The sequence below is a fragment of the Lissotriton vulgaris genome, unplaced genomic scaffold (assembly GCF_964263255.1).
Source record: "Lissotriton vulgaris unplaced genomic scaffold, aLisVul1.2 SCAFFOLD_2040, whole genome shotgun sequence".
NCBI classification, from domain to species: Eukaryota; Metazoa; Chordata; class Amphibia; order Caudata; family Salamandridae; genus Lissotriton; species Lissotriton vulgaris.
In genome coordinates, this window is record NW_028252333.1 from 94734 (window position 1) to 114847 (window position 20114).

At 45.7% G+C, this 20114-nt stretch overlaps 1 protein-coding gene across 1 annotated transcript in view; it reads right to left on the reverse strand.

Annotated features, from left to right (window-relative positions):
- LOC147662587 (tryptase-like) overlaps positions 1-20114 on the reverse strand; it is a gene marked incomplete at its 5' end in the record, with an annotated part of 402238 nt that overhangs the window by 34532 nt on the left and 347592 nt on the right. Inside the window, one exon of the mRNA XM_086951062.1 lies at positions 18254-18429. Coding sequence (XP_086807188.1) covers positions 18254-18429 — 176 coding nt within the window. The remainder of the gene's footprint in view (positions 1-18253; positions 18430-20114) is intronic.

A 20114-nucleotide genomic window follows, 5' to 3' on the forward strand; every position in this document is an offset into this window, starting at 1 on the left:
GGTTGGGTTATGAGACTGGAGTACTACTGCCTGTGGGACCGGGCGGATTAGGGGTTTGCATTTTGGTTTTGTTGGGGATGTTGCCAGGTCTGGGCATTGCTATATGGGTAGAGGTCTGCGACGGATTTATTGTGGGAGGTCATCCTACGAATTGCCAGGGGGGTCCCCTACAAAAAGATGGGGCACGGCGTTACACACAACAGCGGACTCATGCAAAGGGACGCACAGAGATATAAACTAATAACGTGGAATGTGAGGGGGCTTAAAAATAGGGTCAAGCGGATACGGGTGGCAACCTATCTTAGGCGCTATGGGATCAGCATTGGGCTCCTTCAAGAGACGCACTTGTGGGGAGACTGTCTGAAATATGTTCAACGTAGATGGATGGGCCAAATCTTCGCTACCTTCTACTCGGGGTTTGCCAGTGGCGTGCTTATAAGGGTAGCTCCAGGGATTCCCTTTAAGGCCTTGCATACCAAACAAGACCCGAGGGGAGGTTTGTGATGGTGGAAGGGACGCTGGATGGGCGTAGTGTATGTGTGGTGAATATATATGCCCCGAATAGTGATGAGGGGGGTTCCTCAGTCAAGTTTTGGGGCAGTTGGATATGGACCCAGACACAGAATTGATTATGGCAGAAGATTTTAATTGTGCCCTAGACTTGGAATTAGACAGACACCCCCCAAAGTTGGAAACTAAACCTAAAGAGTGACCCTGCCTGCTACAGACCTATCTCCCTCATTGACTCTGCGGTTAAAATCTTGGGCATAGTCATTTTGGGGAGGTTAACATCTTGGCTGGAGGGCAGGGGAATTCTATCTAACGCCCAATACGGTTTCAGGTCCAAAAGAAGTACACTGGATCAGTGCCTTAATTTGCATTTGATCATTAACAAATATACCGTAGTTAAAAAAGGGGCCTTATACATGAAGTAGTGTGGCTCACTGGTTAGAGGCGGCAGACCCGAGAGCAGAGGACGGCCCGGGACCAGGGTTCGATTCCCGACGCGGCAGGTTTCTGGACCAGGGTCAGCGGACTCGATAATTCTCTCGCCTCGGTGCCCACTCTGATCAGTGATCACACTCGGCAACTCTGGGCACTAGCTTGCCTCATCTTCACTAACGGCCCCACCAGACTGCCAGGGATGCCTGGTCTCACCCTGGAGATACCCATTAAGGGACCATCTCTCAGGGAAGCCAGGAAGGGTTTTCGCAGCGGTCGAAGCGCGGAGGTACCCCTTCGGGAGTGATTCCAGCGCTATATAAGCACACAATTAATACTCAATTAATTCATGGATCTCTCCTCAGCCTTTGACCTGGTCAACAGGTCAAGGCTGTGGGGGGTCCTTTTGGAAATAGGCATAGAAAAATCATTAGTAGGCTTCTTGGCTGATTTGCATCAAGGATTGGAGGCATCGGTCAGAGTTACTAGGGATGGCGGATGCACCAAACCCTTTAGCTCGGAGAGAGAAGTGAGGCAAGGATGTATCCTCGCCCCTCTCCTCTTCACACTGTATATAAACACACTTGAGCTGGTGCTTTCTGCCCTGGGGGCCGACGTTCCGCGTGCAGGAGAGACTAATATCCCGGTCCTCCTGTACACGGACGACGCGGTCCACCTGGCAAGAACAGGTGTTGCCCTTAACAAGTTATTGGCCTCTTTCGGGGACTTTATGAGTTCCCTAGACTTAAAAATAAATACGCAAAAGGCTCAATGGTAGAAAGAAGAAACCCATAACCCTTGTTTGTACAGGAAAGGAGGTACATAGGGTTCCTTCTTTTACTTATTTGGGTGTCCTATTCGATGATAAAGGCACTTGGGGTGCTCAACATAAGGCCAAATCTAATGCAGTGAGTAGATCTGCTGGAGCCATCTTGAATTTCGCTAGGAAATTGGGGTCAAGACCGACGAACGCCATTCTTAAAGTATATAACGCTAAAAGTATGGTGATCGCCACCTATGGGGCGTCGATCTGGGGATATATGAGTTCAGCCCTCATTCAGAGGGCAGAAAACAGGTTTCTTAGATCATTAATCACCGTTCCCCAGTCCACCCCCACCTTTACTATCCATTCAGAACTGGGGGTTGGTTATGTCTCAGATGTTATAAAAGCCGCCCCTGTCATTTCCTGGTTAAAGACTTGGCTAAACGTCGAGATCTCATTAAATCATAAAACCCTTGAAGATTGCTTAAGTATGGATGGAGCCTTAAAGATACCATGGTTGACGTATGTAAAAACAATGTTAACCCAGGTGGTACGTATTGATCACTTTAACTCCCCCGAGGGCATCCGAAAGGAGGATGTCAAATCAATTAAGGAATCACTGAAAAACTTTTTTATAGCAGAGCGAGAGGAAATTGAACTAAAGAAAACAACGGTGAGAAGGAATTTTGCACTTAAAACTGTCCCAGGTCCAGAACCATACCTGGTATTTGTCAACAAACCATTCCACCGTTTTCTTTTAATTAGATTTCGTTTGAATTTAATACATTTTCTGTTGGGCACATACTATAGATGGGATACTCCTGATAATAATAAGCCTTGCGATTGTGATCACTTTTCACCCCAGGACACATTACATTTCATTATGTTCTGCGATCACTATGATAAAATCAGAAGAAAATATCTTGTTCCCATCCTTAGAGAGGCTCGCTTCTTACAAGTCAGGCCTGCGCTCCTATTTCTGCAACTTTTGCATAATGCACAAGTCACTTTTCATGTCGCTAATTTCCTAGTAGCAGGTGTACGTATTAATAAAAAGCGCAGCAAAGGTAACAATGGATTAATTATAAACGAAATATCTTAAATGTATCCACAATAAGACAATAGATATCTTGATGTTTTAAAATGTTTTAATAGTCTTTTTAAATTTTTAGATTGTATATATTGTTTGTTCATGCACATGTTACTTTAAAATCATCTTTCTGATGATATGATTCACGATCCATTATGTATATATATTATGTACATATTCTCTGATATTGTCTTTTTATATTTTGTGTGTAATCTATGAATTGTATCTTGTGTCTTTTTATGATTTTCAAAAATCGAATAAAAGTGATTGACTGACTGACTGACTGGAAACTAAACCCAAAACCAGAGAAGCGATGGAGCAGATACTCCGCAACTATGGCCTATTGGATATATGGCGACATCGAAACCCAGATCATAGGGAGTACTCGTATCACATACCTGCTGCTAATACCTACAGTCGATTCGATTACTTTTTTTTTCCAATGGGCGGCGGCACATAGGATAGTGGAAACGCAGTATCTGGCCCGCTACTTGTCCGACCACTCGCCACTACTGATAACATATTCGCTGGGCCGACTACGGTCCAAGATACCACTTTGGAGGCTCAATACTGAAGCTTTGGGGGACCCGACCTATAAGGACGCCATATCAAACGGGATGGAATCCTATTTTGAGACGAACTGGGGCTCTGCTAGTTCCAGCGTGATTGAGTGAGATGCAATGAAAGTGGTGGTGCATGTCCGCAGAGGTGTCAGTTACAAAAAGTACTGGAATGCAACCTACGCCGTCAGGAGGTGCACTTGGCGGCTCTAGAGAAGGAGCTTCCCACGAATAAGGAGGGGTCGGCGCAATGTGAGGACACGTGACGGAAGCTTGGGGACTTATGGAATTCGCTGGACAAATTCAATAGAAATTTGAGTAGGCGTCGCTGGTATACAGAAGGCGATAAGGCGGGTCTGTTATTAGCGCGCCTGATTAGGGCAGAGACGCAACCCCTCCCGATAATGGCACTAAAATCGAACTGGGCCAGGTGATTAATACGCAACACGAGATCAACAAAACATTCTGGACCCACTTATGTGGAATATACCCGGTGCCTGGAGCTCATGTGGCCCCCGAGAAGGTAGAGACATTTTTGGCAACGGTGGAGCTGCCTTGTGTGGACCAGGAGAGTCAGGAGGCTTTAGGATCCCCCTTTAGAGGGGAGGAAACATGGGCGGCAATTGCCCATCTGAAAACTGCAAAGTCTCCTGGGACCGACGGCATGGCGGCGGAACTGTACAAGGAATATGGGGGGGGGGTCCTGATCCCTAAATTGTTGGAAATCACGGAGGAAGCTGGTGAGTGAGGACGGCTACCAAATTCCATGAGGAAGGCGTTGATAGTGATAGGATAGGATCCCCTGCTCCCTGTTTCGTATAGGCCAATTTCAATGTTGAACGTGGACCTTAAAATTATCAGCCAAGTCTTTGCCAATAGGCTCCTTCCATATCTACATCAACTGGTCCATGAAGACCAGTCTGGTTTTATACTGGGCAGAAATACACTGCGGAACATCCGTCGCCTTGTCCATGTTATGCAATCATTGGGGGGGCGGGCCCAACAGAGTACTTTAGTGTTTCCAGATATCGAACAAGCGTTCGACTCAACAAGGTGGAACTATCTCTGGTAGGTGCTGTTCAAAATCGGCCTAGGTGACGGTTTTGTCAATTGGGTCAAATTGCTTTATATGCAACCGGTGGGGAGGGTTCGAACCGGACGGTATGTGTCAGGCGTAATACCTATAGCAATGAGGACGCAGCAAGGATGTCCGCTCTCCCCCTTGCTGTTCGCCCTGGCAATGGAGACATTGGCCTGCCACCTTCAGGGGATACTGAAGGGACAGGGTATACGGATCGGAGCATGTTGTGTCCCTGTATGCGGATGATATGCTTATATATTTGGCCCGGCTGACCGGGTCCCTGCCAGTCCGGATCGCTGCACTGACGCAGTTTGCGGCCCCTTCTGGACTTTTCATCAACAAGGCGAAATCGCAGCTGTATGCAATAGGATCAGAAAGTGATTGGGAGGTGACCCAGCGTCCAGTGCTGGAACTCCCCTGGGCAGGGGACACGCTCCGGTATCTGAGGATATGTCTTGGCAGGACTGAGGCCATTTTTTATCAACACAATATGGAAAGGATTATCCAGGGATTACGGGGTAGTATTGCCCTTTGGAACACACTTAACCTCTCCATCATGGGGAAGATCACCTTGATAAAGATGGTAGTCCTGCCTCGATGTCTTTATACCATGAAATGTTTCTTTTTTGAAATCTCACACAAATTATTCAAGGAACTGGATGCACTCCTGGTCTTATTGTTATGGAATGGGAAGAGATGCCAGGTGAGTCTGGAGATTATGAGGCGTAGGTGGGGAAAGGGGGGCCTAGAGGTCCCAGATTTGGAACTTTACTACTTTGCAGCCCAATTGCAGCATGTCACAGCATGGCTGGACACGGACCGCTCCTGGGAGAGGTCACTATTAGAGGGTACGTATGGGGATCGACAGCTAGAAGCACTTTAATGGTGGACGGGGGGCCAGCGGGAGCAGAGCCCTCCACTGGTGAGACTTGGAGCAGCTTTGTGGAGTCAGGTGATGCGACACCTGATTGGGTGTCGACCATTTTCCCCGGAGATGAACTTCTGGCTTATGCCATCCTTTGCCCACATAGAACAGGTGATGTCCACGGACAAGTGGAAAGATGGGGCCTGTCTGATGCTCTCTGACCTTTATCCGGATAATAAATTCATCACCTACCAAGAGGGAGTGAGTCATTTTGAGCTGGGGTCGGGCAGTTTCTGCAGTGTGCTAAGATAGCAGCGATGGCGTGATCCCTGTGGCCCATGTTCCCAGAAGCCCCGGAGTACACGCACATCCTAGTCACGATGCTCGCCATGGCTGGGGGTTGGAAGTTTGTGACTCACCTCTATAGGGCGCTTCGAGAAGATAAGAGGAATGGCCTCCTCAAAATAGAAAATACTTGGCAGCAGGTGTGTTTGCAGGAGATTACGCCTTGTGACTGGGAAAGGATACATGAAGGGGTCCGGAAGGTATCGGTATGCAACTGCTTTAAACAAATACAATATAACATGATACATATGACTTATCTCTCACCCAAGCGGCTTCATGCCATTGATGCATCCAGGGATCCACACTGCCCCAGATGTCGTAGAGTTCCGTCGGATTTCCCCGCACATGGTGTGGCTGTGCCCAACAATTAAGGACTACTGGCGGCTGGCCATAGAAGACCTGACCGGACGTGCTGCTGTCATGGGGAACAATGATGCAAGAGATAACGGGGCACACCACACAAGCAAATGAGGAGCTGACACCTTCCACACGGGGGACAGCCCAGAGACACAGTGGGCAGACGCAAAGGGTCCCAGTATAGATCATACGAAGTACAGACCTCGAGGTGCCCATACCTGGTGGGTAGATGGTTGGGGTGGAGGGGGGGTTAGGGGGAGGGAGTAGGGGTGGGGGTGGTTAGTTGAAGTTATGTTTTTGGGAATGTTTATAAAATGTGCAGGAATGTGGAACAAGAGTCTACTCCACTGGCTACATCGGTGGTCTAAATCTTGATTTGTACTGATACAAAACAGTGTTCCACCTCGGCTGAGGTGACAAAGACTAATGCTGATACTTGTATGTAATCTGTTGATATGGAGGAACACCTAATAAAGAAATGTAAATAAAAAAATCCTTCACACTCTTTAGCACTACAAAATGCTGCACAACACAGCACTCACAGAAATTATACACTACACTTCCAGAAATGTAAGTCTCTTGTAGCCCAGTGTATTGATCCCTGTTCATGAAGCATGATGTGCAAATTTTCCACCGACTGGTTTGTGAAAATGTATGCAATGTGCAATGCTACCTATGTACAAACAGGTAGCAACAGATATTGTCCATTCTCAGAGAGCAGAAAAATGACCTGCCAAATTACCAAATTAATATTAATGAAACGGATTGCTATTTATGACCCCCTGCGATTTGCTGTGAATGCAGGAATTGTGGTTTGCAAAAGGAACAGGGCCATCACTAGGGGGGCGCGGGGGTGCGGACCGCACCGGGTGACACCATCACATGGGGTGACATCGTGACACTAGACTGCTAGCGCGCCCCGGCGCCGGCCTGTGACACCAGCTAGAGTTAATGACTTTGTTCATTCATTGCTGCTGCCTACAATGTATCTTTATAGCCCTGCTGAAATTCCCGCCCGCAGCGCGGGCCCGATTTTCAATTTCCTGCCTCAGCTTGTCCGGTGTAGTGAGCACGAGCATTGAGGCCTAAGTTAAAGGGAACTTTTTTGGTGCCTGCCCTTCTAAGTGGCGCAATGAGGAATGTGCCGACTGGGGGCCCCAGGGGGAGCGCAGCGCGAGCAGTCTTCCCCTGGGGTTTTTGCCCGAATAGAACAGGCCAGGTGTAGGGATAAGGCACGCGCTGTCATCGTTCTAAACTGAACGCTGAAGCGCGAGAGAGATTCTGTGGAGCTCGGAAGGGAGGCCGGAGTGTTTTGTAGGGTGCGAAATAACACCCTCCCACCCCAAAAAAAAACAAAACATTTTCATGCCACTAATAAACAGGTACTCTGGAAGACAAGGCGGAGAGGTGGTTTTGGGGGTGGGTAAGTCTGGAGCGGGCTGACCCATCCTTTTGGTACAACCTGAAAGAAAGGTAATAAAACAAGGGTTTTGGAAAAAGGTTCAAAATGTATATATATTGATGGTTTTGGTCAGAAAGTTCAACATTATACGTAAGAAGTGAAAGGCTTTGGCAATTTACCAAATTGTGTATACATAAGGAAATAAAGAGGATTTCTATTTCAGAGAGTTACCTGATCTAAATAAAGTGGCCTTTTTTGCTACAGTGATAATGTTGTGGTCTGTTTATTTTGGGCGATGTTGTGTAGTACACCAGGCTCACAGGAGGAAGTCCGCAGGACTGGATGATTTATTGCCGCTGCGAAGGACGACACAGAATGGCGCAAGAGAGAACCCTTTATAATGTGTCTCTTCTTGCCCGAAGAAATTATTTCAATATTACAGTAAGCACTTTTATTTAGGGGGATATGTACTGTGAAGGTCTCTCTGGCTGGCACAAATGGCAGCCAGGCGAACAGGAACACGTAAAAAATGAAGTGTCACTACCGGCAAGTAAGAATAAAACACTTCTAAGCAAAAACAAGTGCTTCTCGGTAGGCTCCAGCAACGTCTGTTCAGGTACATTCTTAAACAGTCAGTCAGTCAAATACACTTTATTCGATTTATAAAAATCATAAAAGGCATAAAAACATTTTTATGTACACATATAAAGTTATTTGATACATTTTCGTTTTCGTTATATGAAGTACAATAGATCAAAAGATTAAAAACACATAAATAAATAACATGATAAAAACTCATTGTGTCACAGACCGTGGGGCATTATGCAATTTATTCCTCGAAGCCGCCACTAAAAAATTAGCCACACAAAATGTGGTACGGATACTACTCAGAGACTGAAGGAAAACCAATGCCGGTCTCACTTGCGTAAAGCCAGCCTCCTTCAAAATAGGCCGCAAGTATTTTTTTCTAATGTCCGAGAAGAGCCCGCAAAACATTACAAAGTGCATTGTGTCTTGGGTTGAAAATTGATCACAAGTGCAAGTGGTTGCTAGATCTGGTTTAACCCATGTTGGGTAATTACCCAAATAAAAATGAATCAAATTAAACCTGAACTTTAACAATAAAAACCTATGAAATGGCTTAGTGACAGTTATAAGGTAATGCTCAAGTGAGTTTGAACCTAAGAGCATATAGTGGGATCGCACAGTGGGTTTCAACAGTTCCCTATCCTCTCTAGCTAATCTGGCCCTTTCCATAAACTGTTTTGTGACCAGATTCACATCCGCCTTCCTAATACAGGATGGTGACAAGAAGAGATCTGGGCGTCCCAAATGTTCAAAAGATTTTCTCAGGTACTCCAACCAGGGCACTTTATGGGGATTATCTAAGGACATAACATCAGCTAGAATCACGTGGTTGAGGGTTAGTTCCTTATTAAGCCAGATCTTAAGCCAGAATGTTAAAGGCGCCAGGTTGAGCCTGTCGGTGACATAATCCAGGCGCATCTCCGCGTGTGTAGAAAAAGTCGGGGACGACTGGGGCACGGACAACACAGAACGCAGGAACCTGTTTTCTACCCTCTGGATTGTTTCTAAGTGTACATGTCCCCATAAGGCCGACCCATATATTGCGATAGAAATGCATTTAGCGTTGTAGACCTTGAGTAAGGCCTCCATCGGCCTTGCCCCCAACCTTTTTGTAAAACCCATGAGTTCCGCGGTTGATCTAGCCACGGATAGACTCTTTGCCCTTACCTGAGGGCCCCAAGAACCTCTCTCGTCAAAGAGCACCCCCAGGTATGGGAAAACAGCTACCCTTGTGACCACCTCTCCCTTACATTTAAAATTTTTATTTGATTTGCCCCTATTTCTATGGAATCCGACCACCATGGTGTGAGACTTGTTAGCGTTTACCTTTAGGTCCAGCCTGTCCATAAATGCCCCAAATGCATCAAGTAAAAGCTGCAGACCGTTGCCAGTATGGGCTATGAGGACAGCGTTGTCCGTGTATAGGAGAGCAGGAATCTTAGTTTCTCCTATACGCGGGACGTCCCCACCCACCTCCTCCAGATGTTGTCCTAGGCCGTTAATGTAGATGGTAAAGAGGAGGGGGGCCAGAATACAGCCCTGGCGCACTCCACACATAGATTTAAAGCTGGATGTGCACCTTCCCTCATTGGTGACCCGGATTTGGGAGAACAGCTCTTGGTGGAGTGATGCCATAAATTTAACTAGTGCCCCATCAATACCAAGTTCCAAGAGAATTGCCCATAGCTTGGCCCTGTTCACCAGGTCGACGGCCAAGGAGAGGTCCATAAAAGCCAAAAATAGCGACCCCTCCTTGGCTACCGTATACCTGGCGATCAGCATGTGCAAATTGGAGCACTGCTCCAGGGTACCTCTTTTCTCCCTGAACCCACACTGGATGTTTGATAACCCCCCACACCCTTCAATACTGTCCCTCAACTTAACCAGAAGGACTCTGCCTAAGATCTTTATTGCAGAATCTAGGAGGGATATGGGTCTATAACACCCTGGGTCGTCTCGCCGACCTTTTTTAAAGATCGGCACTATGATTGAGGTAGCCCAGGAGGTAGGAAAAAGGTTTCCATTTGCAGTGTTAAATATCTTAGACAGTATTCTAGCCCAGACTTTCGGGGAATGTTTATAAAAATCCACTGGCACCCCGTCTGGTCCTGAGGCTTTATTTTTAGTCGACTCTGAGATTGCTAGCTCCACTTCTACTTCATTAAAAACTACTGGTCCAGCCTCGGGGATTATCCTTATATAGCCAGGGGCTTCTGAGTCCAGATCGCCGTAGACTGTTCTAAAATGACTCAGCCATTTGTCATCGGGAATGACACAGTCAGTAACACGATTGTCTGAATCTGAGAAATAAGGCTCATTAATTGTTGTCCAAAATTTGCTGCTATTCCGAAGAACATCTAGATTATCCCAAGCCGCTGCCTTTATATCATCCATCCTTTGTTTGGTAGCTTGTTTGTGCTCTCTCCTTAGCAGTATAATGACCGCCTTGTCTTTCGGATTGTGTTTTAAGGCTGACTTGAGTGCTCTGTGTGCTTTTGAACACTTGGTGTCAAACCATCGGCGATGATTATTTGCCCCCAGCCCTAGTTTGGCTGTCAGATCTGAAGAGATATGTGTGCATATGGATTCAAAAGCCCCCATTACTTCGTGATTTGTTGCACTCGGGTCCCCACAAATGGCCATATAGCCCTCAATTTTTGGGAGGAGATCTGCATAAAAAGTTTCAGGGACCACATTTGCCCACTTTATCCTTCTCCCCTGATCCATAGAGCGTTGTACTGACCTAGTCTTAGCAGGGCATGACATGGATCCCATAGAGTCCCCCCATTTCACTTTAAGTAGGACAGGGTTGTGGTCGCTGAACAAGGAGACTACTGTTACATAGGAAAGAGCCCGATGTAAGATCCCTGGGGTCACAAATATATAGTCTATATCAGACCCAGGTTCTGAGCCCTTATAGGTATTTATTCTCATCTTCCCATCCAGAGTCGTGGGTTCAGATAGGTTAGAATTAGCTAGCAACTCTTCCAATGCCTTTCCGGTCTTAGTGTGCTCAAAATGAGTGGCCCCTACACTAGGGGGGCCCAAGGGATCGCCTATGCTACATATGTTGTTACAAGGGTGGATATTAAAATCGCCCAATAGGACGCACTCATCGTTCGTGTTTTTGTCTTGACTGAATAAAAAGGATTCCAGGGTAGCGATATGGTCATTGTCATTATCCCTGTTCCAGGAATTATAAAAATTTATAAAGAGGGTTTTCTTGCTGGGTGAAACCTCCCTTTCCACAATTAAAAGATTTGGTGAGCTACTATTAATTAATTTTAAGGCTCCCTTAAGTTTTAAATAAAAAAGGAGAATGAGACCTCCCTTGGCTCTACCAGTGTTACAAGGAACTGCCGGAACGGCAAAGCTTACAAAACCATACAACCACAAACCAGGCGAGGTGTCCCATGTTTCCTGCAGTGCTACAATATCATGGCTAGTAACAAAGCTAACCCATGCATCATTACTTCTTTTAGCTCTGACCCCAGCCACATTCCAACTGAGGATTTTTTAAGCTATACCCTCATCAGGAATAGAAGCCTCAACCGTAGTAACAGGCCTCATGCCCGCCAGTCAGTCATTATCTTCTAAACCCGACAAAGGGGCAAAGCGATTACTCAGGACCATCCCGCCGCCCACAACGGGGCTAAATGCTAAATAGGGAATAGGTACCGGGGCTGCAGTGACTGTTTTTAGGGTGTTAATGCAATCATGCACAACTGGGTATGTTCCCCCCGGTACTGGGATCAACCCCTGCCTCCGGGTTGATGGTCGGTGGTCACCATAAGATTTTAGAAAGGGGGGATAAAAATAACCCAAAGGCACAGGTCTCAGTTGATCTCTTGTAGAAATATGTGACCCATCCCAAAACAGTCTATCTGCCAGATTAGCCCTGTCAAAGTTGATAAGCACATAATCCCCTTGTACAGACTTCGCACGCCGCCCTATCCAGCCCACCCTTCTTGCAAAAATAATTCTGTCAGAGATTAGAGCCCCGCTGCAAACATCATCACACCCTGAACGCCCTCTTGCCATAAGGTCTAAAACAGGTTCAGACTCTCCCTCAATGAGTGGGGGTACCCCGGTAAAGATGGCAACAAATGGGGCAGCATCCGGTGGTAAGTGCAGGTTAACCTGGCTTGGTCTCACCCTTTTGTGATTGGAAAACCTTAGGTTGTTCAGTCGGGCAAGCAGAAATATTAGGGTGAGATCGAATAACCTCCAAGCCTTTACTGGGAATTAGAGGGTCTCTCGTCCTGTCGTCAACTTTAGCTTGCACCATCTCACTGTGGGGTGGTCCCAGCTCACTTGTTTTAGCCCCCTCATTACCACTATTACCATTCCCTACGTGCCCCACATTGTGTGCTTTTAAATGCAGGGTGTGATCATGTACAAGTCTGTCCAGAAGTGAACACTTCTTTAAGAGTCCTTCCAAACAAGTTTTCAAAGTGTCCACGATGTCCTTTGCAATACCGACGAGTAGGGGCTCAATCCGAGCAACAAATAGGGCCTCCATCTGTCAAAGAGTCTGAAACCCCAAGAGGCACAACAGGGGCCTTCTTAAGTTTTCCCCGTTTCCGTTTAGGGGATGGGTCACACTGCTGGATACTAGAGGAAGCAGGATGCATAAAGGTACAGTCTGGGAATTTGTCAGCACCGGAAATAGCTGGTAGGGTGGGGTTGGCAATAACCACCTCAGGTTCGAGCGGGATATGGGAAGTTTTAACAGAGTTCTTGATGTCTTGAGTATTAGGGTTATTGGACTGGGATGAGGATGTCAGGCCCAGTTTGTGTTCGGCGTTTGTTATTTCCTTTGTATGAGCCCCCACAGCAGAAGAAAGATACGTCAAAATGGAGTTCGAGTGTTTTGGTACCTTAGCTTTGCTCCCCCCCTCCTCAGCATCATTAACTTTCTTGCGCTTACCCATCTAGCGATGTCAGGGGGGTGGCCCAGCCCTGCCTCCTCCTGACCCGGACGGCCACAGACGGCCCGCCCTTAGCCCGGCGCTGCCCGTGCGCGTCCCGCGACGCGGGGGCTCTCGCTGGACTAAGAGCACCTCACGGGGGCGAGACAGGGCGTGCACGACTTCCGCTTGCGAGGGCCGCTGGGGGATGTAGTCCCCGTTCCTCCGTGCCGCGCTGACCAGCGGCAGAGGCGGCAGGTGTCAGGAACGCTGGAAGGTTGGCCAAAACAGGGAAGCTGCGCGGGAAGGCTGCGGCGCTTCTCTGCTCCCCGTGCGCCGCCCAGGTCAGTACAGATGTGTCCCCCGCTTCCCCGGGGCTCTCGCTGGACTAAGAGCACCTCCGGGGGCGGGACAGGGCATGCACGACTTCCGCTTGCGAGGGCCGCTGGGGGATGTAGTCCCCGTTCCTCCGTGCCGCGCTGACCAGCGGCAGAGGCGGCAGATGTGAGGAACGCTGGAAGGTTGGCCAGAACAGGGAAACTGCGCGGGAAGGCTGCGGCACTCCTCTGGTCCCAGTGCGCGGCCCAGATCAGTAGAGATGTGTCCCCATTCTTAAACTGCTGACTGCTGCTGCAACTGGTGACCCCTTGGCCCCAATTAACCGAAGAGTTTAGGCCCAAGACGATTACAAGCGGCGAAGCGCTCAGTATGGAGCATACACTCCCCAGCGCATGTTTACCAGCAGGAATCAGGTGAGTCATTCATGCTTTCTGGGTCTACAGACTCTGTACTGTTAAGTTGATCAGCATTTGAGTAATACTAGAGCGCAATGCCGGTTAGTGCACACCATTCATTTCAGACTGAGCCTGGCAGTTTATTGCTTCACACACAGGACGACTTGTATTATGTTGTAACTGCGATCAATTTTCATGCAATTTCCAGCACAGAATAGCTGTAACCAGAGAGAAACAGAAGTTTTTCCTTCTTTGCTCAGTAGTGGCTAGTTACTTTTATATTATAGGACTACGTGGACCCAGCCTGCGACGGTAGGCACATGAATTTTCACATTGTTTTAAAATTGTTTTACACACAGTATAAGCTAGCTTACCACACCATTTGCAGACATAGTTCATTATAAAGCAAGTGTAAACTTTCATTTCAGGGGTTTTACTTAAGAGGAGGTCTATGGGGTAAGTTGTGAGGGGGTGACACCATGAGTTACTGCACTGGGTGACACCAACCCTAGTGACACCACTCAAAAGGAAAGCATGCCCTTAAGGCCGCTTGTAAGGTCGAGCATTCGAGACCTCTTGTATATACTTTAGTATATACTTATATATGTACTTTGTGGGCTCTGGAGATCAGCCCTAGGACTTGTCTGCTTCCGCTTAGGGACTTTTTTTTTCTGTTCAACTGTCTTTGTTTACTGTCTTGATAGAAAACGACCTGTGAAATTGTCAATAAAATACCAGAATTGCTTTCTGCTGAGGACCTTTTTTTTTCTGGCAACTGCATCTATTTAACATTCTTTTTATAACCGAAACGTGGCTAAAATCCTGGTGGACCCCTGATATAGTGGTAGCCCTCCCTGAAGGATTTCAAATCCAGAGTCTTGATAGACCAGAACAAAGGGGAGGGGGTCTGGCGATTATCTATCGAAACACCATGACCTGCACTACTTATGAACTATCTGATATAAAGGGAGCAGAGGCCATGGCATTTTGTTTAAATATTCATGACTCCCTGTCATTCTCTGGAGCCTTGATATATGGCCCCCCGGGGCAACCCCAAGAATTTTTAGAGAGCATAGGGGATGCACTGAGCAATCTCACATTTAGAGCTGCTCACTTTACTCTATTAGGGGATTTAAATTTTCACCTCGACTCCCCTAGCGATCCAGGAGTAATGGGTATTATGGATATCATTAATGTTCTTGGTCTTACGCTGTTAAACAAAGAAGCCACGCATAGCGCGGGTCACATACTAGACTGTATTTGCTCAAATCTGAACCTGCTGACCTGTACTTCCCCAATAGTCCAAACTTGGTCTGACCATAAACTTATCCCTTTTGAGGTAACTTTTAACTCACCTCTAAACACCCATAGACACACCAAAATAAGAACAACAGGAGAAAAAAAACCTGATTGGAAAAAAGTCCTCGCCCAACCAAATCTTTTAACCAATGTAATAGAGACTAAACCTATTTTATCCGGCTGTACCACAATAGACAATCAACATTTCTGTAACTGGATTACATTTCTTAGTAACCAACAAGATCTGCTGAAGGAAATGACCCCTATGAGCAACAAAACCAAAGGAAGTGCCCCCTGGTTCTCTTCCACTCTGAAGAGTGAATTAGGCAAAGTGAGAGCATTAGAGCGCAGATGGCGCAGAAAATACTCAGAAGAAGACCATAAAATCTACAAAGCAGCGCGTAAACAGTATCATGTCGCCATTAAATCAGCAAAAAAAGCCCACTTTTCAGAGGCCATTGCATCTTCGGGAAACAATCAGAAAGAAATATTCAAGATTGTAAATAGCTTCACTGATCCTAGAGCTCTTGCCCAGGATATCCCACCCTCGCTATCACTGTGTAATTCTATTGCAGACTATTTCGACAATAAAATTCAATCCATTGTTAAGGATTTTCCACCTCCAACCTTAATTTCAACCTCTCGTGAAAACAAATCTACAGAAGCAAATGGAATAAACTATCCATCTAATCCCCATTTTAATGTTTTTGCCCCCATCTCTTTGGAGGAATCACGTCAGGCCATTCTGTCTAGCAAGTCTGGATCACCATTTGACCCATGTCCGCCTATGTTTTTAAGAGCTTTGGCTAATGAGGTAAATCCCATAGTGAATGAAATCATCAACTCATCATTAGCAACGGCAGATATTCCATTAGATTGGAAATTAGCCGCGGTTAAACCCCTTCAAAAGAAACCTTTACCCGACCCTGCCACTCTTTCCAACCTAAGGCCTATCTCACTGTTGCCACTGTTATCCAAACTGACTGAGTCATTCGTCAATAACCAACTCACCACTTATCTGGAAGATAAGAATGTCCTGCATCCGAATCAGTCGGGTTTCAGGTCTAAACATTCGACCGAATCTGCACTCTTATTCTCCACTGAATCCCTGCGCTCCGCTATGGATTCTGGAAAGAAGGCCGTCTTGATATTACTCGATCTATCGGCGGCCTTCGACACGGTCTCCCACACCATTCTGATTGACCGTCTCCGGAGCGCAGGGATAGGCGGAGTAGTGCTAGAGTGGTTCCAAAATTTCCTGAGCCATAGACGACAAATCACTGTGCTGGGCCAATACAGATCTGAGGAAAAATCGATTAAAACAGGGGTACCACAGGGCTCTACTTTGAGCCCAATACTTTTCAATCTCTATATGGTACACCTGACCGAGCTAATCTCTTTGTATCAGATCAGCACTATTTCCTATGCTGACGATACGCAGCTCATTCTGGTACTCGACAGGGAGTCTCCACAAGCTGAAGAAAATCTCAAAACATGCTTAACTGCGACGTTCGAATGGATGAAGATCAACCACTTGAAGTGTAATTCTGGTAAAACAGAAATGCTTCCATTCGGCTCGCAAAATCTATTCTCCCCTAAGCAGTGGTGGCCTGAAGGCGCTGAAGCTCCCCCAAACACCATTTCCTCTGCCCGTAATCTAGGTGTTAAGTTCGACAATACCCTATCATTCAAGCAACAAGCCATTGGGGTAGCAAGTTCCTGCTTTCATATCATCCGAATGCTAAGGAAGTTTTTCGATGTCCTTCCTTTGTCCACGAGAAAGACGGTGGCGGTGGCACTTATCACATCAAGACTGTACTACTGCAACAGTCTATATGCTGGAGCTAACAAGACCGTGCTCCACAAGTTGCAGATGGTCCAGCATGCCGCCGCCCGTCTTGTCCTGGGCTGGCCCAGGAAATCATCGGCTTCTGCAGCACTCCGTGCCCTCCACTGGCTGCCCATCCATAAGCGCGTGTTGTTTAAAATCTTGACTATTACCTTTAGAGCCTATCACGCAAAAGGACCTAGATATCTATCCAACATCTTTGAACGACATCTGCCATCCCGAAACCTGAGATCTTCCCACCTCAACTTACTAGTGGTCCCAAAATTCAAACTAGCGACCAAAGGTGGAAAATCCATTGCAGTCTTAGGCTCTAGAGCCTGGAATAAACTTCCTCCCGCACTTCGTCAAATTTCAACAGAATCTCTGTTTAGGAAAGCCCTAAAAACCTGGGTTTTTACGCTCTCCGACGCGGCCTGTAAGGACTTTGTGTAATGCTTGATCTCTTAGAGTTGTTCCAGCCTACTCACCCTTTTCTATCCTGGGGTGACCAACAGTGCCAAGATGCTCCCTGGAGTGATAGTATGCGCTATATAAAAGCCTCTTTACATTTACATCTTTACATTTGATAGGAAACGATCAGCAGAGTTCAGTAAAATACCAAAATCACTTTAGCATTCTCTAGTTTCCAGTCCATAGAAATTGTCTTCCACGAGCACCTGTAGACAATAACATTACTTTCAAATCTTGTATTTTCAGTGATATGACCACCAAAGGCCCTGATTTTATATTTAAAACAAAAGTTTGGACTGTACCATTTCCCGCTGAAAGGCAATATTTCTCACCATGTGTTCCCATATCTGGGGTCTCAATCAGTTTGGTGCTTACTTACCCTCCATGTTAAAGAACAGTAGATGTATCAGCACCCAGGCTAATGTGCAGCATAGCTAAATACATATAAGTGCCGAAAGGCGAGACTGATTGCATTGCAAATGCTTGTTTTTTCTGCAGTCTGTGTCCTCTAGAGAGATAAGTGCTGTTTTTTCCCCATTTTGGAGCACATTGGTAGGAGGAGACAGTGGTTTCGAGGACTACTGTCACCTCCCCCAAAGGAGGTCAAACATGATTCACTTCCTCCCCCAAAGGTGGTCAAACATGATTCACTAAGGGGAAACTGTCCCAGAGGGACAGCTTCCCTTTTGTGAATCTGATACCATTACAACTTGCCAATGTAATTGCAGTCACATACCACTGACACATTTCATTATGAATAGCAAACATGAGGTGACGCTCTTTTCAAGCTCCCTTCTAATAGTAATTTGTAGCGAGTCGGAAGAGACATTTTGCTAATAGAAAAGTCTTTCCCAAACCAAATAATATCTTTGATACATTGCATACCTGCATTTTGTGGTCACAGAAACAGTGATTTTGAGCTTAATGCAATGGTACATTGGGTACTTGGCTGGAATTGTGAGGACCAATCTAGTCTAGTTACATTTTAATGTTTAGGAGCAAATTGAGCTGCACTTACAGGGCAACCGCCATTTTGACGGTTCTGGTTCACACCACACAGCATCCCTTCTTTAATCTTTTCAGTCAGGTTTCTCGATTCGGAGAGATTGTACAGGCAATTGCAGGTCTTTGCTCCAATCAGCAGCAGTGGTATTTCGGCAGGAAGTGAAGAAAATGTCTCATAGAAGATGTAATCTGCAAAATAAAAAGGAGTCAATTGAGGCTGCTCATTTATCATATTATATTCTGTTTGATGCACTTGCACTGCTCTACCGAATAGTCCTGAGGATAGCCACTAAATTTTTAGACTTCATTTTCAAAGCCCTTCACATTTACAGAACCTTTTCTATTTTTCAATTTTACATCTTGCTTCTTTATTTAAATACATTTTATTCATCTGCTCATATTTAATTTGTCTAAGCAGCCACAGTCCCCCTAAGTAGATGTAGTGGACCCCCAGGGGTCCCCAGACCACAGGTTAAAAAACGCTGTCCTAGCCCTTTCCTGGAGTAATACCGCATTTCCATGATGGGAAAAAGTTGGATAAGAGATTGCGAATGCCAAAAAAATATACACATATGTAGGCGTGCACAGTTTTACATGGCTAATAAGGCATTATTCTGTCCAATCTCAAACTCTTGCATGGGATTTTACAACTCTTTTTTTCCCTTTGCTTGTGGTGGAGAATTAAGTGCACTAAAGCCAACTCTACACCTCAGGAATCAAAGGGCAAATTCCAGACAGTCATAAATGAAGGCATTTCTGGTCGCAAAAATATTTTCTTGGCCCATAATTATGAACAAACAATTTCTGTCTTTGCAACTGTAAAATCCCACACTGTGCACATGCCATGGCTGGTGGCAGCATTAAATGCTTTGGGGTACAGCAGGTACGCTCAAGAGTCTTGAAACTGATCCCACTATCCTTGGTGAACTGGTCATCCCCTTAAATAATTGCTTTTTAATAGTGACTGGAAATGTTTGCAAACATAATGAACCCAATTCACAAAGGTTATAATATAAATGTAACAGAATGCCAGCATAGCATTATGTATGTGCACAGAAGTACATGTCCAAATGTTCTTTTTTCATAGATATCATATGCCTAATGTGCAATGTTCCCTTACACACTCACAATGACCCATCAGTGACATGATTGGCTCCTGGTGGGGTGGGAAGAGATACGAATATTGCTGAAGTTTCTTTTTGTTTTAATTAATGTTCACATTGTTAGGAGCCAGAACATATTTCCTTTGACATTGAGGGGTACAGATCTCTCTACTTCCTTTATTCTTACAGTTGTGAAGCTTCGTGCTAAACCCTTATTCCAATTTCTTCTACTTGAGACTTCACTATACTGATACCTACTCACATTTCTGACTTTTTTGAGACCCCACTCTAGAAACCATCATTATTCTAAACTTAAAATCTTTATTAGAGGATTTTAGAACATATTTATGTTTAGGAGAGAGAGCTGGAGTTTCTTTAATGAACACCTATTGCTAATTCTTAGTTTTTGTATTGCTATGACAGTGATTAATTGGTATCTTATCCTACTAAGACTGAACCGTTGCAATATTTCAGCTTGCCAGCTGTAATCTTGTATTTTTGTAATACTCTCCTGATAAGCATATATATTGGACGGGAAACAACCTGTACAACGCAATCATTACATCGCACTACATTTGCAATGCCGTCATTACATCGCAACATCCTTTACAACGCATGTCACTACAACACATCCATTACATTGCATGTCACTACAACGAATGACACTACATCGCATGTCACTACAACGCAGGCATTACATTGCATGTCATTACAATGAATACCATTACAACTCATAGTACCCCTACACTATCCAACACTTACCCTACTTTG